Genomic DNA, 24,289 nt, shown 5'->3' on the forward strand with positions numbered 1-24,289 from the left:
ACACAGGCACACAAACTGAGGGGGTGCTACTGAATAATAAACAGAAAGCATCAAATTTGACAGCCGATTGGTCTGGAAATCCAACGTATAAAACTATATTACACTACAATATATGCTGGACATACAGATCCCACATGTAATATTTGATGGCCAGTAAGGATTTAAATTCTCAATCCGCTGCTTATGAAACTAAACTTCTTGCAATGTCTGTAATACAGACAGATAGAAATCAACAAACACAGAAAAAATCAATTCTTTTGTTGCTGCAGCTACAAAATAATCGACCGCAATAATCTGGAGCTGGGCACGTCCCTAACAGGCACACTCGCACACGTAGGCAGAAGGCAGAAACACATACACAGACTGAAATACATACATGCGCTACAGCATACACATAGCTCCCCCTATGAAAGCAGCGAGTGAGCGAGAGGAGCAGCAGACACAATGGAGTGTTTAAGTATGCAGGAAACTTTATGCCTGGGTGGAAGAGGAGCTTTGAAGGAATTCGCTGAGGGACACCCAACCTCCCCCTGAACTGAGCCTGTACCTCCTCATCAGAGAGAGAGAGCCATGGAGAGAGAGAAAGAGAGAGAGAGAAGGGGGGGGGGGGGGGATGAAAGATAAAGATAGAGAGTACTCGATCGTGAGTTGGAAGGGAGACTGATGGAGAGAAAGAGGGAGACAGGGCAGGAGAGGGGGCAGCAACAAGGTGCTTTGGTCTGGTCCCTGCGCATGGTGCACAATTGCTCTTGGTTGGACAGATGTGTGGAAGTCCCTAACCAGCAGTGGTCACGTTGTTCTGAACCGTACACACACACACACACACACACACACACAGACACACACACACACACACACACACACACACACACACACACTGCCTATTCATATGAGCGCACTGTTCAGTAGGCGCCGTGCTTAACTCCCAGTATGACCTTCATTGAGATGGATTGCATGAAAAATGTAATGACTTTCCTGAGAGAAAAACCACAGGCCAAATCAGCTTTGCATTGCATAATAATGCTGGACTCGGTAATCAATAACACAAACACACAAACACACATCCATAATGGAGTGCACAGCCTGCACATGGAGAAAATGTCTCAGCAGAGGCCAACCACATCACAATGGATGGAGCAAACCACCAGTGGAGAGCTGTGCAATGCATAAACAAGGAGCTGTTGACGATAAATGCCTGCATCCATTTTCACCCATCAAACACTTCCCTAAGCTAACAGCTTAAGTCTGGAACAACATGCAACTCTGAAAAGCTTTTCACACCCCACATGTTTAGCTCAGGGTTATCTTTGGCCCTGAGTAAAGACTTGTCCCAACCTAATTTGGCCTCATTTTACATTGTACCACTTGGCCAGCAGCGCTATTTAAGTTATCTATTGTTCATGCTGCTAAATATGATGCTAATTTTGGCCCAGAGCAGGGCAAACTCAGCCTTATATTAATGAGTGGTAGCCATGAGTTCATGTGAAACCTTCAACAGTCGAAGCATACTACAAAGTTCTACAATGCGGTTAACATTGAGGAAAGTGCAAAAAGCCCTTAAGTTACTTTGACTTAACTCGCTTTTATGATCAAATCCTCTGGGTGCATGATCACTGCTTTTGTTGTTTATACCTCACAGACAGCTTTTCATTTTTTCCTCTATTTTTTTGTTTTGGAGGACAACATTAGAAAATGTAACTAGAGCATAATTTTCACACATACCACAAAGCAGAGAAAAGCACCTATGAGGAGAAACGTGCCACGCATTTAACAGCTTTCTATGGTTGCATAGCAACAATGTTAGGTTCAGATAACAATCTTGATCCGACTGACCGCAGGGCTTTTGAACCCAGTAACAATCAGCAGTGGAAACATTCAATCTGTAGCCTCATTTCTTGTTTCATAGCCTGTAAGCCCCATATAGTTTTAGACCCAGGAGCCCCTGATTCAGACGCTTTAACCCAGAGTTGTTTGGATTACAAAACGAAATAGACAGCAGCACCCCAAATGGAAAGTACAGTCTGTGGGATTTCTTAGCTGTGAGCTCACGTTGCTGTTTCCTTTTTTATTTCTTGGTGTCATAGTTTTTAGGGTCCCATAATAAAAAGCTGCCATTGTGTTTGTTTACCTCCCCTTCATCTCTCAATGTGACATTAGCTAGAGATGAGTCACCAGCGAAAAACACTGAGTTCGTCTCACTGTCACGGATATTTCCCTCTTGCGTGTGTCTCATTCTCACCTCGTTGGTGTTCCAGCGATGGCGCTCCTTGGGCAGGGAGGAACATTTCGGCAGACACTCTAGCAGCTTCTTAGGAAGGTAGATCTTCAACTGGCCTGGCTCATCTGAAGCGGAAGGGGAGTTGGGGGAGGAGGAGGGGGGTGAAGATAAAGGAAGATAAATGAGGGATGAGTAGGAAGAGGAGAGAAATTTCTCATCAGACACAGACACATTGTGAGAGGAGAATACCAAAACGCAGCATCTCTGGGATCTGGATGAATAAAATCATAACAAACTCGTACTGTGCTGCATTTCAAATGGCTTGATGTGGCCTTAAGCAAGTGAATTTGCACAAAGATTTGCTCAGGCCAATGACAGACATAAGCTTAATTAATTTTCTTAAAAGAAATTTTGATAAATTCTGTATTAGATCTGTGACAACTTTCTGGGATTTCTGATTCATCAGCTTGATACTTTGTATGGTGTTCCTGATCAAAAAAAGTCAGCAAAGTGCACACCCACTATGTTTGCCATTTCCATGTCATCTTTATGCAAGTGTCTCATTAAATCGTATACACTCACGGGTGATTCATGGGTGATTCACGGGTGATGTAGACAAGTAAGGTTGATAATCTAGTCATTGAAGGTCCAGGATACAAACAATAGTTAAGTGTGCAGTGCGCAGAGGGAGTGGCAGTGCACTTATTCTTGGACATCAGGTGGAGGTGCACAGCGCACCTGGGGCCCACCCGGAAACAGATTTGGATTAAGAAGAATCCATTATCATACATTATCAGCGCATTTGGGGCTGGTAACAGTCATGGCCAATCACATGGGCATCTCTTATCCCCTGTAAAAGCAATGCGCTCCCCAATGTGTTATTCAGACAGTTTGGTAATGGAGCAGAGACTCCAACAAGCTCCTCCTGAGAGGAAACTAATATTCTTGTACAGGAGGTGGAGAGACGCAAGTGCAAATATACAGCAGCCCAAATGTTTCTCCAGGAAGGTGATGTTTAGTTTGAAGTTTCAGTTATGTTTCTGGATATAGTAAAAGTCCTGGGAGCTCCATGTTTCTGGGGATGTTCTATTTTTTCTGATTCTCAACAAACCCCACAAAAAAGACTCAAATCGTCAATGAATTGATCCCACTAACAACTGCTGTCTGTGTATCCCCAGCCTAATACAGCTTATTCCTCTCTGCCATGGACTATTGTTGTCCAAAACCTCCAAATTAGTTTTGCACATCACTGAGCCACACCGTTACACTGGGTGACACATCCTTTATTACGTGACATGAACATGAGTAGGAGTTTATTTTGAGTGAGTCCCACATACACCGTCCTGCTGCCGTAAAGAACACCAAATCCATGGCTCAAAATAGTCCCCAATAAATGCACTATTTAGTCCTGTTTACATAACATTTGATAAAAACTACTGTGCTCTGCTGTTTTGGGAAAAGTTTTTATCATTTTTGTGACCCATGTTTCAAGATTAAATACAGTGAAGAACTGAAGCATTGAGAGACGGACTAACACAGTGTTGGTTTTGGTCTTTTCATTCATTTGCTGATGATGACATACAGAGAAGAAAAAGAAGAAGAAGAAGAAGAAGAAGTAGAAGAGTAAGAGAAAGAACGAGAACAAGAACAAGAAGAATCTTTATTAATCACATAAATCATATAATGTACAAGGTAGTGAAAGAGGTTCTCTGTATTTAACCCATCCTGTGGGAGCAGCGGGCAGCCAACATACAGCACTCCAGATTCTAAGCCAGTGTCTTGGTCAGTGCCTTAACCTAATGCACATCTTTTTATGGAGGGGAAACTAGAGTACCCAGAGGAAACCCAAGCATCCATCCAACGGATGGAGATGCACCAGTCAACTTTTTTTTCAAGGTCAGATCTCATTGCAATTTACCTGAAATTGGGTATCTGCCGAAACCAATTCTGATATCAATTCCAGAGCTACTTTTTGTTGAAAATCATCATTATCATCATCATCATCATCATCATCATCATCATCATCATCATTATTATTTTTGTTGTTGGTATTATGTTTAAGGTTACGTTTAAAAGTATTCCAAAGTAATCCAATCAAACAGCAGGTTAAGTAGGCTTCACATACAAACAGGTGTAGGAGGGCAAATTGCTACAGCAACTCCTTTAATGTTTTGAAAATCCTGAACAAATCAAGTGCACAGCAAAGACTTATAAACTACTGGTGACCAGATTTCTATAATAACTTCAAAATTAATTAGAGAATTTCAGTGTGTGCAATGAGATATTGACAAAAAAGCAATCAGACTATAGAATCTCGATCAGTACATGGATCAATGACCTCAGTCTGATATCAGAGTGGAAGATATCAGTATCGGCACTGAAACTGCAACAATGAATCCATAACTATTAAATTAATAGACAACTATTTTGACAATCAAATCGGTTTTAGTTATTCTCAAAGAAAAAAAGGCAAAATTCTCTGATTCAAGCTTCTTAAATTCTTTACACCTCTATGAAAGTAAACTAATATCTTTGTGTTGTGGACAAAACAAGACATTTGAAGATGTAGTCTTGGGCTTTGGGAAACATTGATCAACATTTATTTAACATTTATTTTCCCCCATTTTCTGACATTTCATAGACCAACGACTAATTGATTAATCAAGAAAAATTATGAAAAGGCTAATCAACAATGGAAATAATCGCTAGTTGCAGCAATAATCAGCACCAGATATTGATTGGTCCTAACTCTAATGACGAAAATATTGCCAGCCTAATTATTTTTCAGTGTACTATGACGTAACCACTGGTGGAAGAATGTCTCACAAAACAGGCAAGAAAGACATGACTACCAGGGGTTTGTGTTGTTTTAAGAGAGCTATAAGAGTGTACCACCACCAAAACTATATGGTGCTGCTGGATAACCAGTGACACCGTCCCTACTGCTTCTCTCCTCCCGCTGCTGTGTGCGGCAAACCACCAAAAAACCGAACAGGTGCGGGTGAGGAAAAACCCCACTGTGCCTCAGGAAAATACCACTTCACCAGCGCATAGCGTCCACACAGAGATAGAGCCCCTGGTGTGTGTGTGTTCCTGTTTGTGAGTGTGTGCCCAACGGGTGTGCCGCTTAGAAGTCAAAGAGAGCAAGCACTCAAAGGTTATTGATAAGCATTTGAGTAGAGGGCGTCCATTCATGACTCCCCTGGGAAGATGGGAATTATACTCTACCTGAGGGCAGACGACAGAGCGAGAGAAAAACAGAGATAGGTGGGGTGGGAGGGTCAGCGCGGGAGACAGAGAGACGCAGGGAGACAATGAGCCAGAGAGAGACAGTTAATGAAGAAAAAAAAAACATTTAGGGGGAGAGAAAGAGAGAAGGTTTAGAAAGTAAGAAATTTACAAGGACAAGAGATGGAACAAAGTAACACAAAGACACAAAGAGAGACAAGTAGTGTAGCAGGACCTGAGTGGGGTCTATGTGTGTGTGCTCATGTGAGTATGTAGGTGTCTGAGCATGTGTGTGTCAGTGGGAAGAGTGTTCAGGCACGTATGCTCCCCCTAATCAATTATGCATTTATTAATAGAAGGCCTGAGAAGACAAAATTTCAAACAGCTGAACGGTGCAGCGGCTTAGTTAAACAGCTGAATGGTGCAGCTTAGTTAAAGCCTAATTTCTTTTTTAGCAGCACTCCAGCCTCTCTGCTATGAATGCCAATCAGCGTTTAAACCCCACCCCTCCTGGCTATAACCCCCTCCCCTCCCCCTGCTGTTCTGAAGAATTCTCATCAGAGCCTCGCCTTTGAAATGTACCAGAACCACCACATCAAACAAGCCTATTGCACATGCGTAGGCACACACACAAACACCCGCACACACGCACATGCACGCTCATACACGCTCATACATGCAAACAGACATACACACGCAGCGCCTGCCGATCAAAGAACACACATCACAGTATTTGTCCCAGAGTGGCGTTTTTTCGCCGGTGACCTTGGTCCCGAAATCCCTTTCAAAGCACACCTTCACGGACACGACCGTCATCTTAACCCGTCCTCACATTTACTCTCCCCTGCTGACGAGGAAAACTTTGCAGATTTGTTGAATGCTGATGAGCTTTTTACACCCCATAGGGTTGTATCTTGTATTTCTAACAATCTCGAACCAGAGAATGCGTCCCTGTTTTTAAAAATTCAACCTGGGTACTGTGGCAATCGTCTTTTCCATCTGTTCCAAATGGCTCTCAGTGGAGCTGTACTACGGTGTGACACGGGGCAAAAACTTATTTTTTGTTTCCATCTACCCAGGAAAAAGAACCATCCTGGGACACTGGGAAAGGACATCTAAATATGGAAATCCAGTGCTGTTCACATTTATATTTGTATCTGAAACAATAAAACAGTTTCAATACCTGCACTGCTTCATGCGCGTCCCTCAGCAGTAAGCCTCAAAAACATAGATCACTCACTCACTTGCTAATCTAGTAAAAAAAAAAAAAAAGTCTAAAAGAGTGACAAAGCCTGAATGTTAATGTGGAAGTACTGGCTCATTAAGTCATATTGAGGTATACTGTACGTGCTAAAAAGTGAAAATGTTCGACCAAAGTGAAACATTGCTTTGGTAGCCTATCAAATGCCATAATTTAGACTGGAATCACACAGAAGAGAGCGGCCTCCGACTGATGAATATTTTACCTCATAAAACTGTCATCTCCATATTTAACACAGAAACAAGCCAATGCCCTTGTGAGATGGCTGTCAGTTAATTATAAAACTCTCCTCAGTAAAGAGAGAGAAAAATGCTCCAAATGCAACTCTTAACTCTCCCCCCACTGATATTAGGAGGCGTCAGGGGAAATTTTCACATTTTCCCCCTTTTTCGGGATGAAATTAATGTGACAGAAAGAAAGGCTCATTGCACAGCAGCTAGATAGAGAGAGAGGGGAGGGAGGAAGGGCAGGAGGGAGGGAGAGCCAGGGCAGGGAGAAGAAGAAAGGGGGGAGCATAGCATGGGATGAGCGAGAGTGCAGGAAGAGGGAGGGAGAGGCGAGAGAAAGAGGGAGAGAGCAGGGGGGCGGAGGGGTGGGGGGTAGAGAGATGGGCATGCATGCTAATTTTATCATTCTGCTGATAAACTTTTCCTCCAGTAATCCTCCAGCTGGGACGTGAGAACAGATAGGAGACAGGGATCGGCTCGGGAAGTCTCAGCTCATATTAAACAGCCATCCCAAACAGAACTCTCTGTTCTATTCAATTCTATTCTATTCAATGCTATTCTTTTCTATTGTTTTTTCAGATTTTCTTTTAATTCCTTATTTGTTATTTTGTGACAGTCTCGTTTTCTCTCGTCTCTCTTAACTAAATAAACGGGTCTGGTGCAGGTATGAAGCCATCTGCTCCTTTTGAAATGAAAAAGGGGTTGGTGTGTTTGTGTGTGTGTGTGTGTCTTTTGACATACCTTCCCCCACTATACCCATAACCCCCACCTGCACCACCACCCACACTAAGCAGCATGTCTGTCTGCTCCTCCTCACATCTGTTTATTTTCCTCCGATTTGTCCCCCCTAACCAACACACACACAGACACACATATACTTCACAGAGGCAGAGACATTCATCTGCGTCACGTCCTCTAAAATCAATAACCAATCAAAGCAATCATTGCCTTTATAGTCCCTCTGACACACACCATGGCAATCACACACATGCCAGGGACACACTCGCATTCAAACACTACCATGCGGCGACCCCAGATTACACACTCCATCTCACTTCTAGTTTAACCAGGCCCATTGAGGATTATAGATACATAATGCCATGTGTACAGATTAGGTATGACAATAAACTACTGATAGCCAAAGTAAGCTCTGCCTTCTCTATGGCTATGTGTGTGTATGTGTGTGTGTGTGTGTGCCCACTAATACTGTACTGGCATGCATGAATAAACATGATGTGTAACAGAACTGAATAGGAATGACGTCTCAGCAGAGAGTGTGTGTTTGTTTAGTGTGTGACTGCGAGTGTGTGTATGTAAGTGTGATCTGTTACACAGCAGATGAGAAGGAGCCCTCAGTTCCCGCATCACATCATTCTGCCAGAAGGCTTTTATACTTGCTCCCAGAGTCACCCTGTGCTACAGACAAATGTGCGTGCACACGCACGCATGCACAAACAGTGTGAAGAGAGTGTTTGTGTGTCTCTTACTGTTGGCGTCAGTGTCGTCACTCTTGGGAGGGGCGTGTCCTGTGTAACCGACAGCAATCCTGACCATTCGCTCTGGATTTCTTATCTTCTTCAGTCCTACAAACGAAGGAAAAAAAGAGCGAGAAAGAAGAGACAAAGACATATTTAGGAGACACTCCAGACTTTGGTTTCCTTGGCAGTCACACACCTCACCTCATTCTTCCTCCTCTAAAGCCCAGAAACAAAAGTCCAACTGATATGCATGTTGGCTGATCCATTTTCTGATCCACTAACTTGCATCCATTGTGTCCCCTGATCGATTGGCCACAGTAGATACACTGCCTCCATGTGTGTGACTAACTTGTGCCCGGCTTTAGTTTCTCTTCTCTCTCATCATTTCTCTGTTTCCCTGACCACTGTTGCTATGATACAAAGTAGACCAACCAGCGCAGAGGGAGATGGTCTTCCATGCTATATGGTGGATGTTGTTCTCATGCCCACTAGTGTACTCACGCACATCTGCCAGGGAGTGGAGTGAGTGGATGGCTGTCTCCTGACTCCGTCGCCCCTGTGATTCATTTGGCTTTCATTCAGTGTGGTTGAGGCCCGTGAATTATTGCGTCCTGTCTACACCTAACACTGAGGGGGCAATGGACGAAAACCCTTCATGCTGTGACTGCGTAAGACTGTTTGCGTGTGTGTGTAGGTACAGTTCAGTCAGGGCCGGGGGATGGTTTTATATTTATGTGGTACAGTGCCTGCTGATCAGCCAATGGGCCATCTGTCTCATCTTCAGTTCTAGTCTTTTCACGCAACGGGACTCTCAACCCACGGCCTTCCCTTTGCCTCTGGCTACACTCCGCATGCCTGCATGCACGCTCGTTTATGTGTGTGTATAACTTTCAGTACGCCTGAGCTTCACAATGTTTGATACTACTTGTGTGGTTCAAGTTTTTCAAAAATTACGCGTAACAGAAATATTGCTCAGCAGCCCACCCTAGTGGAGAGAGGATTAAAGACTCCTGCCATTTTCAGAATCACTGTGCTATGGAAACAATCAAGTGTAAATTAAAGAAATAATAAAACTGACGTCTACAGCATGTCGTTTTAGCTCTTAAGTTGCTGAGGTCATTTATAACAACACATTCAGCTGCCGCGTTTATCGGCTTTATGGATGTGTTATATCAGTACGTTTAACAGGCAAGAAAAGAAAGTGATTCTTAGAGCGGACTAACAATAAGGGGGTGTTTATAAACAAATGTCAAACACACTGAGTAAGGGATAAGGATTTCATTAGCCGATGACTTGAGATGGAGATGATATTGCCATGGTGATTTTGATCATACCTTAAATAATTCATGAATGAATGGATAACAGTCTGAACAGTGTGTGTGTGTGTGTGTGTGTGTGTGTGTGTGTGTGTGTGTGACAGTAATGACCCTAATAGTTTCGCTGAGGAAGTAAAAATGTATCCTGGATTTATACATAATATGACCTAAAACTGACACACATACACTCCTCCCCCCCCCCCCCCCCCTTCCCAAATGCAGTCCGATTCTCACCTTCACTGCCTTAGCAACCATTAGCACACATCAACACTAAATGAACACAAACATAAACACGCACACGCATACATACGCGCGCGCACGCAAACACACATACACACACACACACACACACACCAACGTTGGATTGTGACTGAATAAATGCACAGCTGGTCTGAGAGGTTTCATGCCAGTCCGGAAAGGCAATCTATGATTCAAGGGTCTATTTTATGTTTAAAGAGATACAGAGGCAGATAAACACACACGCGCGCACACACAAGCACGCACGCACACACACAGACACACACACAGACACAGAGCATCTGAATTCCTTCAGCGTGAACCACTCTCATCCTCTCTCATCCCCATCCCTTTTATGCTAAACGTTTCAAAAGCACTCATAAACCAGCTACTCAGGGGAAACGCTGGCAAGCATCGGACGGTGAAAAACTGCCCCCATCCCGACTCACTCAGAGCCGACCGACAGGACAACTCTCCTTCCGTTATTTATTTGCTGTCGGTTAACCGTGCTCCACACAGTCGCTGTTTCAGCACCAGCGTCCGTGTTTTCGGGACGGACTAGAAGAAAGGGAAAGCCCTGCCGTTATCTCGCTCCCCCTCTATGCCTCCGTCCCTTCATCGCCTCGTCCGAACCCCGAACCGCGGGACTCTGCCACCTCAAATAAAAACCGTTATTTCTCTCTTACCTTCCGGCTTGTTTTCGGCAGCCATTTCCCCTCCGCCGCGCGCCTCATCCCTCCTCCTCCTCCTCTTCCTCCTCCTCCTCCTCCTCGACTCGACCTAGTGGTGGTGGAGGTGGTGGTGGGGAGGGGGGGGGGGGGGGGGACCACGCGCGTGCACAGAGAGGACAGCTCAAGGAGGGGGGCGGGGCTCAGAAGAAGGGGTGGCGGGGCGAGCCTGCCGCGTTCAGAGACGCCATTGGACCAGGCGGCGAGGATTGACAGCGGGGATCCGTGATGGTGACTCGCGGAATTCTCCATCCCTCCGTTTATTCCCGCTGGCCCCGCCTCCTGACGTACACGCGCACTCTTCCTCGCTCCCTCTCTCTCTCTCTCTCTCCTTTCACGTCACTGAACGACGTCTGTATTCGAGGACACCTTGACAGCCTCCCACAGCATCATCATCATGCTCATCATCGTCTTCTCTCTCTCTCTCTCTCTCTCTCTCTCTCTCTCTCTCACACACACACACACACACGCACACAACGTAGGCCTACACACGCGTAGGCTATGCATTACACACAAATACAAACGCGCGCGCTCATTTCTTCACATGCAGTGGACTGTTGAGAGAATGCGATGTAAGGTCGCGACGCGCCACAAACGATGAACCCCCCCTCTTGAATCTTAAATGAAAAGAACCGCATGAAAGAGACCTCTCAGACGTGCGGGTTTTTGGGGTTTTCAGATGGGCTCGCGGGTGCTGTCATTCGCTGTGGTGCTGAAGCTCGCGGTGCTGAAAGGACAGCTCCGCACGCGCCCACACAGTCTGTGCGCACCGGTGCGCACTCACTACCTGCTTTCTTTGAGCCGTGTTATTGAATTGGAGTGATGATAGGTCAGGCGAAAACTTATAGGGTGAAATGAAAAACATGACCCTCGTCTCCTCTTGTTGTTGCCTATTTGAGTTCCAGCAGGAAATCGTTGAATCCTTGCTGTAATATTCCTACGGGAAGTTAAGTTTACAATGAGTTTTTTTGCACAATATTTTCACTGATGGCGCCGTTTTATATTAGGCAATCCCTTCTAAATGGCGGAGCTTTACTGGGACCGTTATGATCTGTTTCAAACCCACACTGTCACCTCGTGCCTCGGGGTAGAATATCGCCTTTGCACCAAAGCCTTTTTGTTTGACAGAGACAATCGTCTCCGTAGACACGCTTCACGGATGTCTGAGGTTTTGAATTGGTTCATCTTCCCCTACGTATGCTTTGCGTATAGCCTCTGAGTGCAGAGGCACACACGGTTCTTGGCATCGACAGAGTGCAAGCAGGATGAATGACAATGAGGAACATGTATAAGATATGTAGCCAAAAATAAATCGAGTTAAATTAACCCTTTGAAATCGTGTGCCCTTGTCCGATGGAAGGAGTGATGCTGCATACAGAAACGTGTCATTTCACACGAATAACTGTAGCCTACAAGTAACGTGCAGCACTGACATGTACAACTTTGTGACTTTAACATGTATGAACAAACAAATTCAAAATACTCTATAGACTATAATATATTTTGAGTATTGTCAGTGGAAGTAAGTACATTTACTCAATTTTGAGGCATGGTGTTTCCAACTTATGCAAATGATCAATGCAGAATGTTCTCATAACTAATGTCTACAGCAAAACTCCAGTGCTGTTTGTCATTATACCTCTGAAGCTGATGTAAAACTGAGTCTTTAGAAACAACCCAAATGCTGTACCTTTTACTCCACTTCATTTATCTGACAGCTATACTCAGACTTCTAAAATAAAATGCATTCTTATAGATAAAGCCACTTACAATATTTTTATTCAAGATCTATTATGACAAGCAGCAGCATTAAAATGTTGCTTATATCTTGATGCATCATTAATAATCCAATGGTTTCACATAAAGGGAGGGAGAGAACTAATCAGATCGTTTACTAAATATTTAAGTACTAAATATAGCATCCTTTATCACAAGTGCATTGTGCATTCAAAATGTTACTTATTAATTAATCATCAGCAAAATGTACTTACATCACCATTATCTGCTGTATTGCTCCTGTCCATGTGTCTGCATCATTTTTACTGACGCTTTAAGATGTAAGCAGCATTTAAGTGTTTTATATCTGGTTGTGTGGAAGTGAATTTTAATCAAGTTATGTATGGTAGTTCAACACATATCAATGCATACTATTCTAGAAACTGATATGTTTAGTTTATAAAATCTTCATCTACAAAATAACTTAAGCTGTCAAATAAATGTAAATAAATCAGTACAATATTTTTAATAGAAATATGGTGGAGTATTAAATATGCAAATACTTAAGTCAAGTTCAGCTACCTCAAATTTTTACTAGAGTACTGTGCTTAAAGGGTTACTCAAGCAATTTCACACATTAACGTGTGTTTACAGGTTTTGAGAGTGCTACCGCCTATGTGGGAAAATCAGTATAACGCTTTTTGATGCTCCAGAAGAAGTGGCATGTAATCTGATAAATTGCCTCCAGTGATGTCACTCTGTGGCTAAATTGCATTGTGGGTAAAATAGGAACCAGGTTTTGAAAAGGAAGAAGAAAGTGTGGATTAAAATAAGTGATATCTCTGCTTCTGCTGTAGTGATCAGACTACATGCATCTTTCTCGAGAGCAACAAAAGACTTCACCTGTAAACGCACTTTAATATATAAAACCCTTAAAGTAAAGTGCTAGAGTGCTTTTATTTTAGATTTCATTTAGCTGACACTTTAAGGAATGATACTAATGGAGTATCTTTTTCATAGTGGCATTACTATTTTTATTTAGATAAAGATTTTATTTTAGATACAGATGTAGGCTATTCCATTGCTGCAACAATTGAAATAAGTGAGGGGAAAATGTAATGGTAGCAGAACACTTGAGATTGAAGTCAGGAAACAAGGTCAACAGCCCCCAAAAGCCCCAGGTTCACATTGTCACTGTAGCAGTGACAATATTAAAGCACATTATCAACCAGCATGGTAGGTACCTTAGGTGGGCCTGCTTTATTACCTCTTAATGAGGACATGGCCTCTAGAGGTTCCCTGTGTCAAAATCTAGTTTAAAAAACGTCATTTTTTCATCTGATAGATTTACATGTTCCATATTCCTAAATTAATCTCTGTTTCATCAAATTGCCACTTAGCAAACCTGGTTATTTACCTTAGGTTATATGCTAAATGGACAGAGAGGGGCAGGAACAGGCGTTAAAAGAGGCCCAGCAGCTATTTTTCCCCCCATTACTGTGTAAATTGCTTTACATACAACATAAATATCTTGTTAATAATTAAACCATTTTAGTTAAAAGCAATTTTCCCACCCAAGCTATGCTATCCTGATGCAAACACATTAGCCTTGTTATTGAGCGTTGGTCGTTCAGCCAATCAGCATTGAGAGCCAGCGTTAGCCGTCAGACAGGACTACCGGGTGTTTTCAGTGAGAAAGAATGGGAAGTAAAGAGGCAGTGACGGGTTGTTTTATACACTGACAAATACTTTACCTTCTGAAAAGAAACAAACGCTCCTCACAATCGTTTTTCTCCGTGTATCAAGGTGTCAAATCTCATTCGCGCTGCTGAGCTCAAACACAGCCAGCAGAGAGCGACAGAACAACTTCCGCTCCTCCACCGGTCTCTCCTCCTGGCCAATGAGCTTCCAGAGAACCGGAGGGGTGGGCGGGACCGGACCAAACGCAAACATGGCGGCGTCCTTAGATGATGATTTTGAGTTTAATAACCAGGACTACTACTCTCTACTCAACGTCAGAAAAGAGGTATGGTTTGTTCTGTTTTGCTGTGGCACCGAAAGGTGACGGACATTTCGCTGTGACTATCTGGTAGTTTTCCACTGAGGAGGTGGTCTGCAGTCGGTGCACCATCCTTCAGTTGAATAACGGTCTTCTTCATCAGCACTAACATCCGTAGAGGTTGAGACCGGCTGATGCTGCATGGGCATGAACAAGCAGCACATTTCAGCACCTGCTTTATTTGAATACAGGCAGTGTTGTCTTTGAAGTGTGTGTCTGCAAAAAATGTATGTCCACATCGATGAACACCTTCACAATACTTCTCATTCAAACAGGGAGACTGAGAGGCCTGAATAGACGTTCACTTGGTCGTTCATCTGTAAGCGTTAGCTTAGTTAGGTGACATTAGGTTGTTAGTGACGCCATAAGTACAGTATCTCTTCTAATCCAGTGCTTGATGTCAATGGACTGGCAGCTGTTTCAATTTCTTAAAAAACAGGAGGCTTTAATGTTGAATAATGTTTAGGGGAGGATCTGAAGGGATCAGTTGACTATTGGTCCATTAAAAGTGGAAATTAGTCTGCAATAGTTTGTTTAATGAGTTGTTTTCAAACAAAAGTGCAAAGAAATTGCTCGTTCCCTCTAAAAATGTAAACAGATCCTGCTTTAATTTATCCAACATAATAGCAAATTGACCTTTACTGTTTTTTGGACAATTTGAAGACCTTTTCTGTCACTTGAAAATAAGCACAATTTGCAGCCATCCTCATGAGTGAGACCTACCTGTCCTCTCTCTCACAGGCTACATTAGAGGAGCTAAAGGCGTCATATCGCAGGCTGTGTATGCTCTACCATCCTGACAAACATCGAGACCCCGAGCTGAAAAGCCAGGCTGAACAGCTTTTCAACCAGGTGCACCAGGCGTATGAAGGTAAGGCCACTTGCTGATGACACCAACTGGAATTTAAACCATTTAGTCCACATTGAAAAAATATAGATGAAATTAAACATTGTTTCTACAGGACCAGGGCATGAAAACAGACAAAACTCCACACAAAACACAACAGGTCTACATAAACTGAACAGTTGTTTCCCTCTCTCCCCTCAGTGCTGAGCGATGAGCACTCCAGAGCCATCTATGACATCTTTGGGAAGAAAGGGCTGGAGGTGGAAGGCTGGGAGGTATGTACTCCGTCTGATTTAACCGTAATGTCTTAAAGTTGAGGAGTTTAGCTCCAACATTATACATACAGTATTAACATATCTTCACTCTCAATATGTGATGGTGATGATGCTGTGTAGGTGGTGGAGCGGAAGAGAACTCCAGCAGAAATTCGAGAAGAGTACGAAAGGCTGCAGAGAGAAAGAGAAGAGAGGAGACTGCAGCAAAGAACTAACCCCAAGGTTTTTTCAGTCACAGCTACACCACAATCCTCGTCAACTTTACTACTTTAACTCTATCTCTTGTGTAGACCTCCACTTTCGTGCAGACATTATTAAATACATTGTGTAACACGGCTCAGTGTTGACTGTGAATGATTCCTTTCATTTCATTATGTGCCTCACCCTTTTCCTTCTTTCCTAATTAATTCTGTCAATCTCCCCCCTTCACTCCCTCATTATTCAGGGAACAATCAGCGTGGGTGTGGATGCAACAGACCTGTTTGACCGCTATGATGAGGACTTTGAAGAGATGCCAGGAGGCGGGTTTCCTCATATTGAAATTAACAAGATGCACATTTCTCAGTCCATAGAGGTACAACCAAAACAAACACTCACTTAGCATTTATCTTCCACATGGAGACCTACCTGGGCCAGAGTCACTGTAGTATTCTTTCTTGTCTTTCTTCAGGCTCCTTTGACAAACTCTGACACAGCAGTGCTGTCTGGTTCACTCTCTACGCACAATGGGAACGGAGGGGGCAACATTAACATGACCGTACGAAGAGTTACGTCAGCCAAGGGCTGGGGAGAGGTATGCAAACATATACAACGAATGAATGAACACAAACTACAATATTCATGTAATATAAAAAGCACAAATGTTAAATACAGTCTATAGCAGCATTTGTTGAAAAGGCATTTTCAGCATGCTTTGTGTTAGTTGTTAGGGTGAAATAATTTTTTTTTCTTTGGAATTTTCTTGCCTGTCTGCAATCGGTTGTCTCTGTGCATTTGCTGTATAGGTTGAGTTTGGTGCAGGAGACATACTTGGACCTCTCATTGGGTTAAAGGTGTTTCGCAATGTTACTCCACGTTGGTAAGGCCAGCTGTTTGAAGTAGGGGACTACAATGCACACTGTATTAACTGGGGTTGCAGGGGTATACTGGTCTCAAGGTGTACATTGGTATGAAAATTGACGGTTGTCATACTGTGTAAATTTGCTTATCTAGTGAGCAGTATTCTACCATATTAGCTTTATAAAAATAAATATATATTTCAAGCTTATATTAAGCCTCACGTCTGTCAGGACATAATGTTTTGGGAAATTAAAATAAAGCATTATTTTATCCAGAAAAAACCTGTCTTCATTTCCTTAAAGGTCATATAATTGATTATAATAACCATAATGATAATTGTGTAATACAGCATACTGTGAAACGGTAATGTGTTCTGAGATGGTTATCGTAGCAATCTCATACCATTGCAAACCTAGTATTAAAACATGAACGCTTTGTCATTTCTCTGTCCAGTTTCTTGACAGCCCAGTGCGGTTTGCAGTTCTCTCCTCGAGGTTTGCGTCCGAGCTGTTCTCTGATGACAGCACGCCACCTGGACCAGAACACCATGGGTTACCTGCAGTGGCGCTGGGGGCCCAACAGCGCCATGACCACCAGCCTGGTCCGAGACACGAAAAGCAGCCACTTCACTTTGGCTCTGCAGGTACACACAAAGCACAAGCACAAATGCATATCCACTGAAGGTGACGTAATTAGAATTGCTATTTTATCACTTTTCTACTTCTGTCGTCCACCCATTTCAGCTGGGTGTGCCTCACTCCTACCTGATGATGAGCTACCAGTACAAGTTCCAGGATGAGGACCAGACCAAAGTGAAAGGCTCTGTTAAGTACGTCTGTCTGCTCATCCTGTTTTTTGATCAACTGATGAATTGTTCTGTTGATTAGCTGATGGAATTTCCTTGTCAAAGTACTTTTAAGAGCAACTTGCTGAAAACACTGCTTTTCTGCCCTGTATTAAGTTATTCTTTAAGTGACTGGAAGGATTTAAAGTGTTTTTTAATCAAATTTTATTGTAATTGCAAGAAACTTGTGACATTATTGTTACATCATAAAGTTTTTTTCCTGGCATCGTGAAAAATGTTTCATAATTACAAGAAAGTGGATTGTCTTTTCACGTCCTTGTTATGTCAAGATAAAACTAGAATTAGCACCTCGCCGTCGTATGCATCTGCGCACCATTCAAGTTGCCGTTCCTGAGCTATGGTGATGAATAATGGGAAGAACATTTTTAGTCGAATATTATAGTGTCACAGTGCATTTAACCTTTGACCTGTTGGATATCAGATGTCATGACTTCATCATTTTGTCCTGCTAGTAATTTCTGTAAAATGTTAATTATCGTATGAATACATGAGTTATGGCGAAAAGTGTGTTTTGCGAGGTCACAGTGACCTTGACCTCTGACCTTTGGCCACCAAATTCTGATCAGTTTATCCTTGAGTCCAAGTGGATATTTGCACCAAATTTGAAGAAATTCCCACAAGGCGTTCATAAGAATGGGATGGATGGATGGACAACCCCAAAACATAATGCCTCTGGCCACGGCGGTCTCCAGCGCGGAGGCACAAAAATAACTGTTTCGTGATAAAAACTGAACAAAACATGAGATCTACAAATCAGACATCTTATATAAACCATTTAATAATGCAACCTGCAAATCACATATTACATACAGTTTGGGCTGCACAAAAAACATTTTAACTTACAATTTCTTTTCATATTTCAGATGATAATTATTCTAATTGTATATTCATAGAGCACATTTTCAAGAAAGAAACGCAGTGCTTTCCAGAGTTAGCACAATAAAAGACAATGACAGGACAAATGAGACATTAAAAATCACTGCAGGAGATAAAAAGATGTACACAATTATACAGCATTCTGGGAAAATATAAAAGGCATAAATAATAAGAGCAATAAAAGATTCATAAATATAGACATTAATGTAAAAGTAAATGTAACAAAACAAGAAGCAGAAAGCCATTAGCAACACATATTTGGTTCCAAAACATTTTAATCTCCTGGCTTCATAATGTATTTATAATGTATCGTCCCACTATAGCTGTCTGACACTCTCCGTTCATTTTGTGTTCCTCCCGTTACAGGACGGGCTGGTTTGGCACTGTGGTGGAATATGGAGCAGAGAGGAAGATCAGCCGACACAGTGTCCTGTCAGCCACTGTCAGCATCGGGGTCCCTCAGGGAGTCACACTCAAGATCAAGTACTGGCCAACCCAAAATCAGATCTCATTCTCCTTTGGGTCCTTATCCCGCTGCATCATTTTCTAATGTGTGTGTACATTTGTGCTGGTGTCTCTGTGCAGGTTGGCGCGTGCCAGTCAGACGTACCTGTTTCCAGTCCACCTGACAGATCAGCTGCTGCCCAGTGCTGTCTTCTACGCCACCGTGGGACCCCTGCTGTTCTACATGGCCATTCACAGACTGATCGTCATCCCATATACACAAGCACAGAAAGAGCAGTCAGTGCACCTCCTCATTACCTCATTTTAATTTGACACTCAATCAGCATTCACACTCATTTTTTACTTTTTGATGTATGAGTTGGGCAGAAATCCAGTTTTTTGGTTTTGGTTGTCGCTAATACAATCAGGGTTCCTTTCAGTTTTACTCACGCTGTCATTATTGAGAGGCTCCACAGTGAATCCCAGTGGGTGATTGTTGATGTCTGCTTTTTTTGTCTCTGTGCTTCTCAGAGAGCTGGAGCTGCAGAGGAAGAGCTCCTCTGCAGACATCGCCAAGAAGAAGCAGGAGGCAGAGTCTGCCGTGAGTACTCGCGCTCACATGCAACCACACATTTTATTCATTGTGTGTGGGGGATCATTGATCATTGTTTCTAGATTCAGCTCTCCTCATCTTGTCTGAAAACTTCCCTTCTATCCTATTCTATTTTGCTCTACACCACTCCTCCTCCTCCTCATCCTCATCCTCCTCCTCTTCCTCCCCCTCCTCCCTGTTTCTCCCTTGGCTCCTCTGCAGGTTCTGCTGATGCAGGAGTCTGTGAGGAGAATCATAGAAGCGGAAGAAGCCAAGATGGGTGAGGGAACAGACACACACACACACACACACACACACACACACACACAGACACTACAACAGGGTGAGACACTGAGAACTTTTTTTTAGTTTGCAGGCAGCAGTCAAAACTTGGTAGAAATCCAAGTGTGTAATTCAGACACATATCTCCTGGTTGCTGTTAACTGGGTAATATACAGCACTGTAGCTCCAGGATCCTGTTTTTATAAGTCTGACTTCCAACACCTACGGCTGTGAAGCAAGTGATGATGAAGTAGCACGTCTCCATGTTGCAGTGTTTACGTAGGTTAAGCTCGCAAGTCTGTGCAAAGAACACCAGATTGTACACTGGCTTAAATCAAAAGTATGATTTCAGTGTGCTAATGGATTTCCTGTTATACTCACAACACCTCCTAGATGCTCTGTTAGGAAGAAATGGCTTAAAGAGTAGCAGAAACGTTGTTTCCATGTTGTTTTTATGTTGCCATTTCGAGCTAATGTTCTTAAGGGAGCTACAGTGACCATCTTTCATGCTCTTCCTGTTTTCATCTACTATTGGTCCAGCACCTGCCTTTGAATGCCTATGAATTTGTTTATAGCTTCTGTGTTTGCACAGCTTTAGGAGGTATTCACACAATAACGCTTCTGATTGTCCACTCCTCGTGGCTGTCATACATTACGCACCACTGGTTTTCTCTGTGTTTTCCAGTCAGTCTTCACTGCTCTCTCTGTTAAACTGAGCATCTGCATATTTGCACCCTAAGTTACACACAAAGACTAAACACTTCCACTGCTCATTGCTGTCTAGGTCTGATCATCCTGAATGCCTGGTATGGAAAGTTTGTGTCAGACACGAGCCAGAAGCAGGAGAAAGCAAAGGTCATCGATGTCACTGTGCCTCTGCAGTGCCTGGTCAAGGACTCCAAACTCATCCTCACCGAGTCCTCTAAGGTTTGTGTCGTTACATGTCGGTGTGTCCATTTGATTAGCTACAGGTTCTATGTTAGGCCGGTGAGGTCATTATAATCTATTTCCTTTTCCCTGCTGTTTGATGTTTTATAGGTCTGTTATTTTTAGTTTCAAATCACCAGCCGTTTATAAATGTGCCGTTGCAAATGGAAGTCGAGTTTGAGAACACTGCTTTACGCACGTTCACATGTGCAGAGGGTGCCCGAGGAATGATCTGCCTGGGAGGTCATGTTTTCACCCAAAAACTACTTAACACATTTTGACTAAACTTTGATATAGGATGGTCTCCGCCCAGAATAGACCCCTATTAACTTTTGATGCGTATCTGAATAAAGGGAAGGATCGTTCTCACTTACTTAACATTGCGAGATAGGGCATTTTTTAGTATGAGTGAGTACAAAAGGGGACTATTGGACCTCGTTTCTTTGTCGTAGGGTTAGGGTCTACAACACTGGCGTGTGTCTGTTTATTAAAAAAAAAAAAAATCAATTAAACAACTTATTTTCTTACACTTGGCACACGTGCGTAAACATGCTCACTGACATAGTCGCCTTACACGATGTTGTTTAAATACACACACCAAGGAATAACAGCTGTCAGCAGCAAGGGTCCTAGCAGGCACTCTGCCGGCACCAGCTGAAGATATAAAACTATATTAACAATTTATTAACAGTTGTGTGTATTAACTAGATAAAATATCAAACAACAGGTATAAGGAGGTGAATTCTGTCCTCACCTGCTTTCCATACCATCTGTATGCATGCATACAAACTGTTTCTCTGTGTGCAGGCTGGATTGCCGGGCTTCTATGACCCCTGTGTCGGAGAAGAGAAGAGTCTTAAATTACTGTACCAGTTCAGAGGTGTCATGCACCAAGTCATCTCTGCAGACACTGATCCGCTACGGATACCCAAGCAATGTCAGTATGCAGCCACTTTTCCTAAACCCAGTATTAATATAATGTTTTGTGACATTACTACAAGTTAAGATCGCATGCATTTTTGTCTTTTCAGCTCACAGAATTGAGTCCGAGCCCTAGGAGCCCACCACTGTTGGAGCACCAGAGGGCAAATGCAGATGAAAAGAGACTTTGTGTAAACAGAAGAACTCAAGAAAGCAGGAGAAACGCCAAGTCTGTTTCTCACCTCTGGTCCTCTTCTGTCATGGTATTAGTGAATCTGTTTATCGAGTTCCTCCACTCCTCCCTTTCCTGTGGGCCGTCTCTGAGGTTCAGCAGAATACAGGAGTCAGCTCAGAGTTTCTACAAGCCTTTGTGTCTCCAGTCTGCTCCACCTGACAGGGCTGCTCAAATATCTGCCTGCTGCAGGAGATCAGCCCTGAACATAGTTTTATATATGCACTACACAGAGGGACTGACAGTCACTGCGGACGTGTTGTCCATTCCCAACAATGATGAGCTAAAAGTGATATATTTAAAGATGTGTCTTGACAGTTGTTATGTCAGGTATATACAAGCGAGCTGTAGTTTTATCCCATATCATTGTAGTCTTTGTCCTGTATGTGTATCACCCGGGTAGGTTTGAATCTAATACTGTTATTTCACTAACTCATGCAAGAGTAAGAGGAACACTATGCAGGATCATGTCTCAGTGACCCTGAGGCTGATCAGGACTGAGGACCGATTGTGTAACTCATGTTTTCGTTTACTTGTAGAAACGCCTCATCCTAATTTATTATGCCTTTTAGTGACATGTCTGCTGCTCATGGGGGTACCCGTCAGTCAGAAGGTGTAAACTGGTGCTCTAAACCTATATCTGTGACGGGGGTTGAGATTTGGAAGGGGTTGTACATGGAGGGAAAGTGGTGGAGACGCCCTTTGGTGGTCGCGATCCAGCTGAATTCCTCATACAGATTTTTTTAATATCTCACGCTAGACAGCAAGTCAACAGCAGAAACTCCACTTAGATTTGAGTCTGAGCTTAATGATTATCTCCGTGCAGTCGCAGCCAGAACTGATTTTAATGTATGATTTTTAATGCAGTGGAGGTTATCCTTTGTATTTCACTTCTAGCACAATCCCTAGTTCATGATTGGGGTGCGACCAGTAGAGGGCGTAGTGGGAACACTTTCCCTCATGAAGGCTGTGTTTGCTGCTGACAGGCAATAACTTGTTACTGGAGCTGACCTGAGCCACACTGAAACCATTTTATTTACTGATTATGGCACATTTGCACAGGAGCATTTATTTGTTTGACATTGTTTCCATTTTTTACACCAATCCTGTGCCATATGTTTTAATCTTATGTTCTCTGGCCCTTTTTGAAAATGTAAACATTGCTAATGTCATGTCACTTAAACATAATGATGTATATGACACTAAAACCGTACTGGTCAGCTCGGGCTGCAACGATAACTCGATAAGTTGTCAGCTATTAGATTAATCGCCGGCTATTTTGATAACTAATTCATCGGTTTGAGTCACTTTTTAAGAAGGAAAAAAGTTTTAATTCTCTGCTTCCAGCTTCTAAAATGTGAATATTTTCTGGTTTCTTTACTGCTTTTAATGACCGTAAACTAAATAACTTTTGGTTGTGGAAAAACAAGACATTTGAGGGTGACATCTCGGACTTTGGGAGACAACAATCAACATTTATCACCATTTTACCAACCAAAAATCAAACAATTAATTGGGAGAAGAATCATTAGTTGCAGCCCTTCTGTCAGCGGGACATTAAGCGAAAATCCACACACTAACTGACCTCTTCTGTAGCTATTTTCATATCAGAGTGGTGAGGTTGACATGGGGAAATCTAATATCCTGTGATGCACTTTCTGTTCAGATATACTGTAGGTAGGTGTTATTAACATCAAATGCACATTATGACTGTCAACGTCGATTTAATCAGTCATTATTTCTCATCCTAATCTGTTTATGTTTCAGTATTTGTAAAGGTGGATTGACATTGTAACTACAAAGGGAAAAGCAAAGGAGCGAGAGTTAAATTATTCCTCGTTTTACTGGGGGATCCTGTCATGGGCTACAGGGAATCCCTGAAAACACTATTCAGACCACTAATGTAGGATACAAATGGTATTTTATTCAATACAAAGGTAATATTTTGCACAAACTGTACAGTATTTCAAACAAATACAAGAGGTTAGTTGTCATAGTGCTGAAGCCTCTACTTGAAGCTGTACACTTAGTCGACTTTTCATGGTGTCCTCCTTTGATTCATTTGCCATTGCTGTGATTGATCTGTAAAATAAGTAGATGAAAGTGCTAAGATGGATTCATTTTGGTTCTTAGTCGGCCAGATGCAAGTCTCTGACTGTATCTTTAGCGAGATGCTCATGTTTGGGTCACTATCACAGCAGCCATTTTGCACTGTTTCTGTTTGTAGTTCGTCTTCTTTTGTTTTAAGAAATGTGCTGTAAAGTATTTTGACAGGTCAGCTGTTCACCTCTGCTCTAGTGCCACCATGATGCCAGCAAAACGACTGCTCCCTGCTGTTCCACTCCAGTCCGTCGTCCGAACTGACTCACATTAGTATGTAAATGTTCTGTATGGTTGAGGAGCCTGTGTTCTCTGTCCTGTAAGACTACAATAAATATGAACTGATCACATTGTTGTTTGATTTCACAAGCCAGTTAAAAAAAAAAAAAACAGGGAAAAAG

The 24,289-nt window shown here is 42.7% G+C and overlaps 2 protein-coding genes across 7 annotated transcripts in view; one reads left to right on the plus strand and one right to left on the minus strand.

Moving 5' to 3' along the window:
* Positions 1-10,739, minus strand: part of LOC311255071 (calmodulin-binding transcription activator 1-like) — a 54,127-nt gene extending 43,388 nt beyond the window's left edge. For 5 of the 6 annotated variants that reach the window (XM_084349244.1, XM_084349240.1, XM_084349239.1 and 2 more), the window contains exons 1-3: positions 10,652-10,739; positions 8,422-8,517; positions 2,240-2,343 (exon numbers count right to left, since the gene is read on the minus strand). In XM_084349244.1, coding sequence (XP_084205370.1) covers positions 2,240-2,343; positions 8,422-8,517; positions 10,652-10,676 — 225 coding nt within the window. In that variant the 5' untranslated portion in view covers positions 10,677-10,739. Of the gene's footprint in view, positions 1-2,239; positions 2,344-8,421; positions 8,518-8,613; positions 8,752-10,651 lie in introns of those variants that run through there. The other variant, XM_084349243.1, reaches the window with a different exon arrangement.
* A 3,555-nt stretch (positions 10,740-14,294) lies between these two features.
* LOC311254559 (dnaJ homolog subfamily C member 11-like) lies at positions 14,295-24,236 on the plus strand. The gene is made up of 16 exons (XM_084348397.1): positions 14,295-14,435; positions 15,210-15,339; positions 15,517-15,590; positions 15,711-15,812; positions 16,036-16,164; positions 16,261-16,383; positions 16,595-16,668; positions 17,103-17,292; positions 17,393-17,478; positions 18,757-18,873; positions 18,976-19,131; positions 19,366-19,435; positions 19,649-19,706; positions 20,493-20,635; positions 21,443-21,572; positions 21,667-24,236. Exons 1-16 carry the CDS (start codon positions 14,310-14,312, stop codon positions 21,690-21,692), a joined length of 1,734 nt encoding a protein of 577 aa, XP_084204523.1. The 5' UTR covers positions 14,295-14,309; the 3' UTR covers positions 21,693-24,236.
* Positions 24,237-24,289: the final 53 nt, after the last annotated feature.

The sequence above is a fragment of the Pagrus pagrus genome (assembly GCF_965226575.1).
Source record: "Pagrus pagrus genome assembly, chromosome: 3".
NCBI lineage: Eukaryota > Metazoa > Chordata > Actinopteri > Spariformes > Sparidae > Pagrus > Pagrus pagrus.

Bases quoted from the DNA above. Each gene is read 5' to 3' on its own strand.
- LOC311254559 (XM_084348397.1), top strand. From the start codon at position 14,310: ATGAGCTTCCAGAGAACCGGAGGGGTGGGCGGGACCGGACCAAACGCA. The intron at 15,591-15,710 runs GTATGTACTCCG...GATGCTGTGTAG, and splicing joins TGGAGGTGGAAGGCTGGGAG to GTGGTGGAGCGGAAGAGAAC. The intron at 19,707-20,492 runs GTGAGGGAACAG...ATTGCTGTCTAG, and splicing joins AGCGGAAGAAGCCAAGATGG to GTCTGATCATCCTGAATGCC.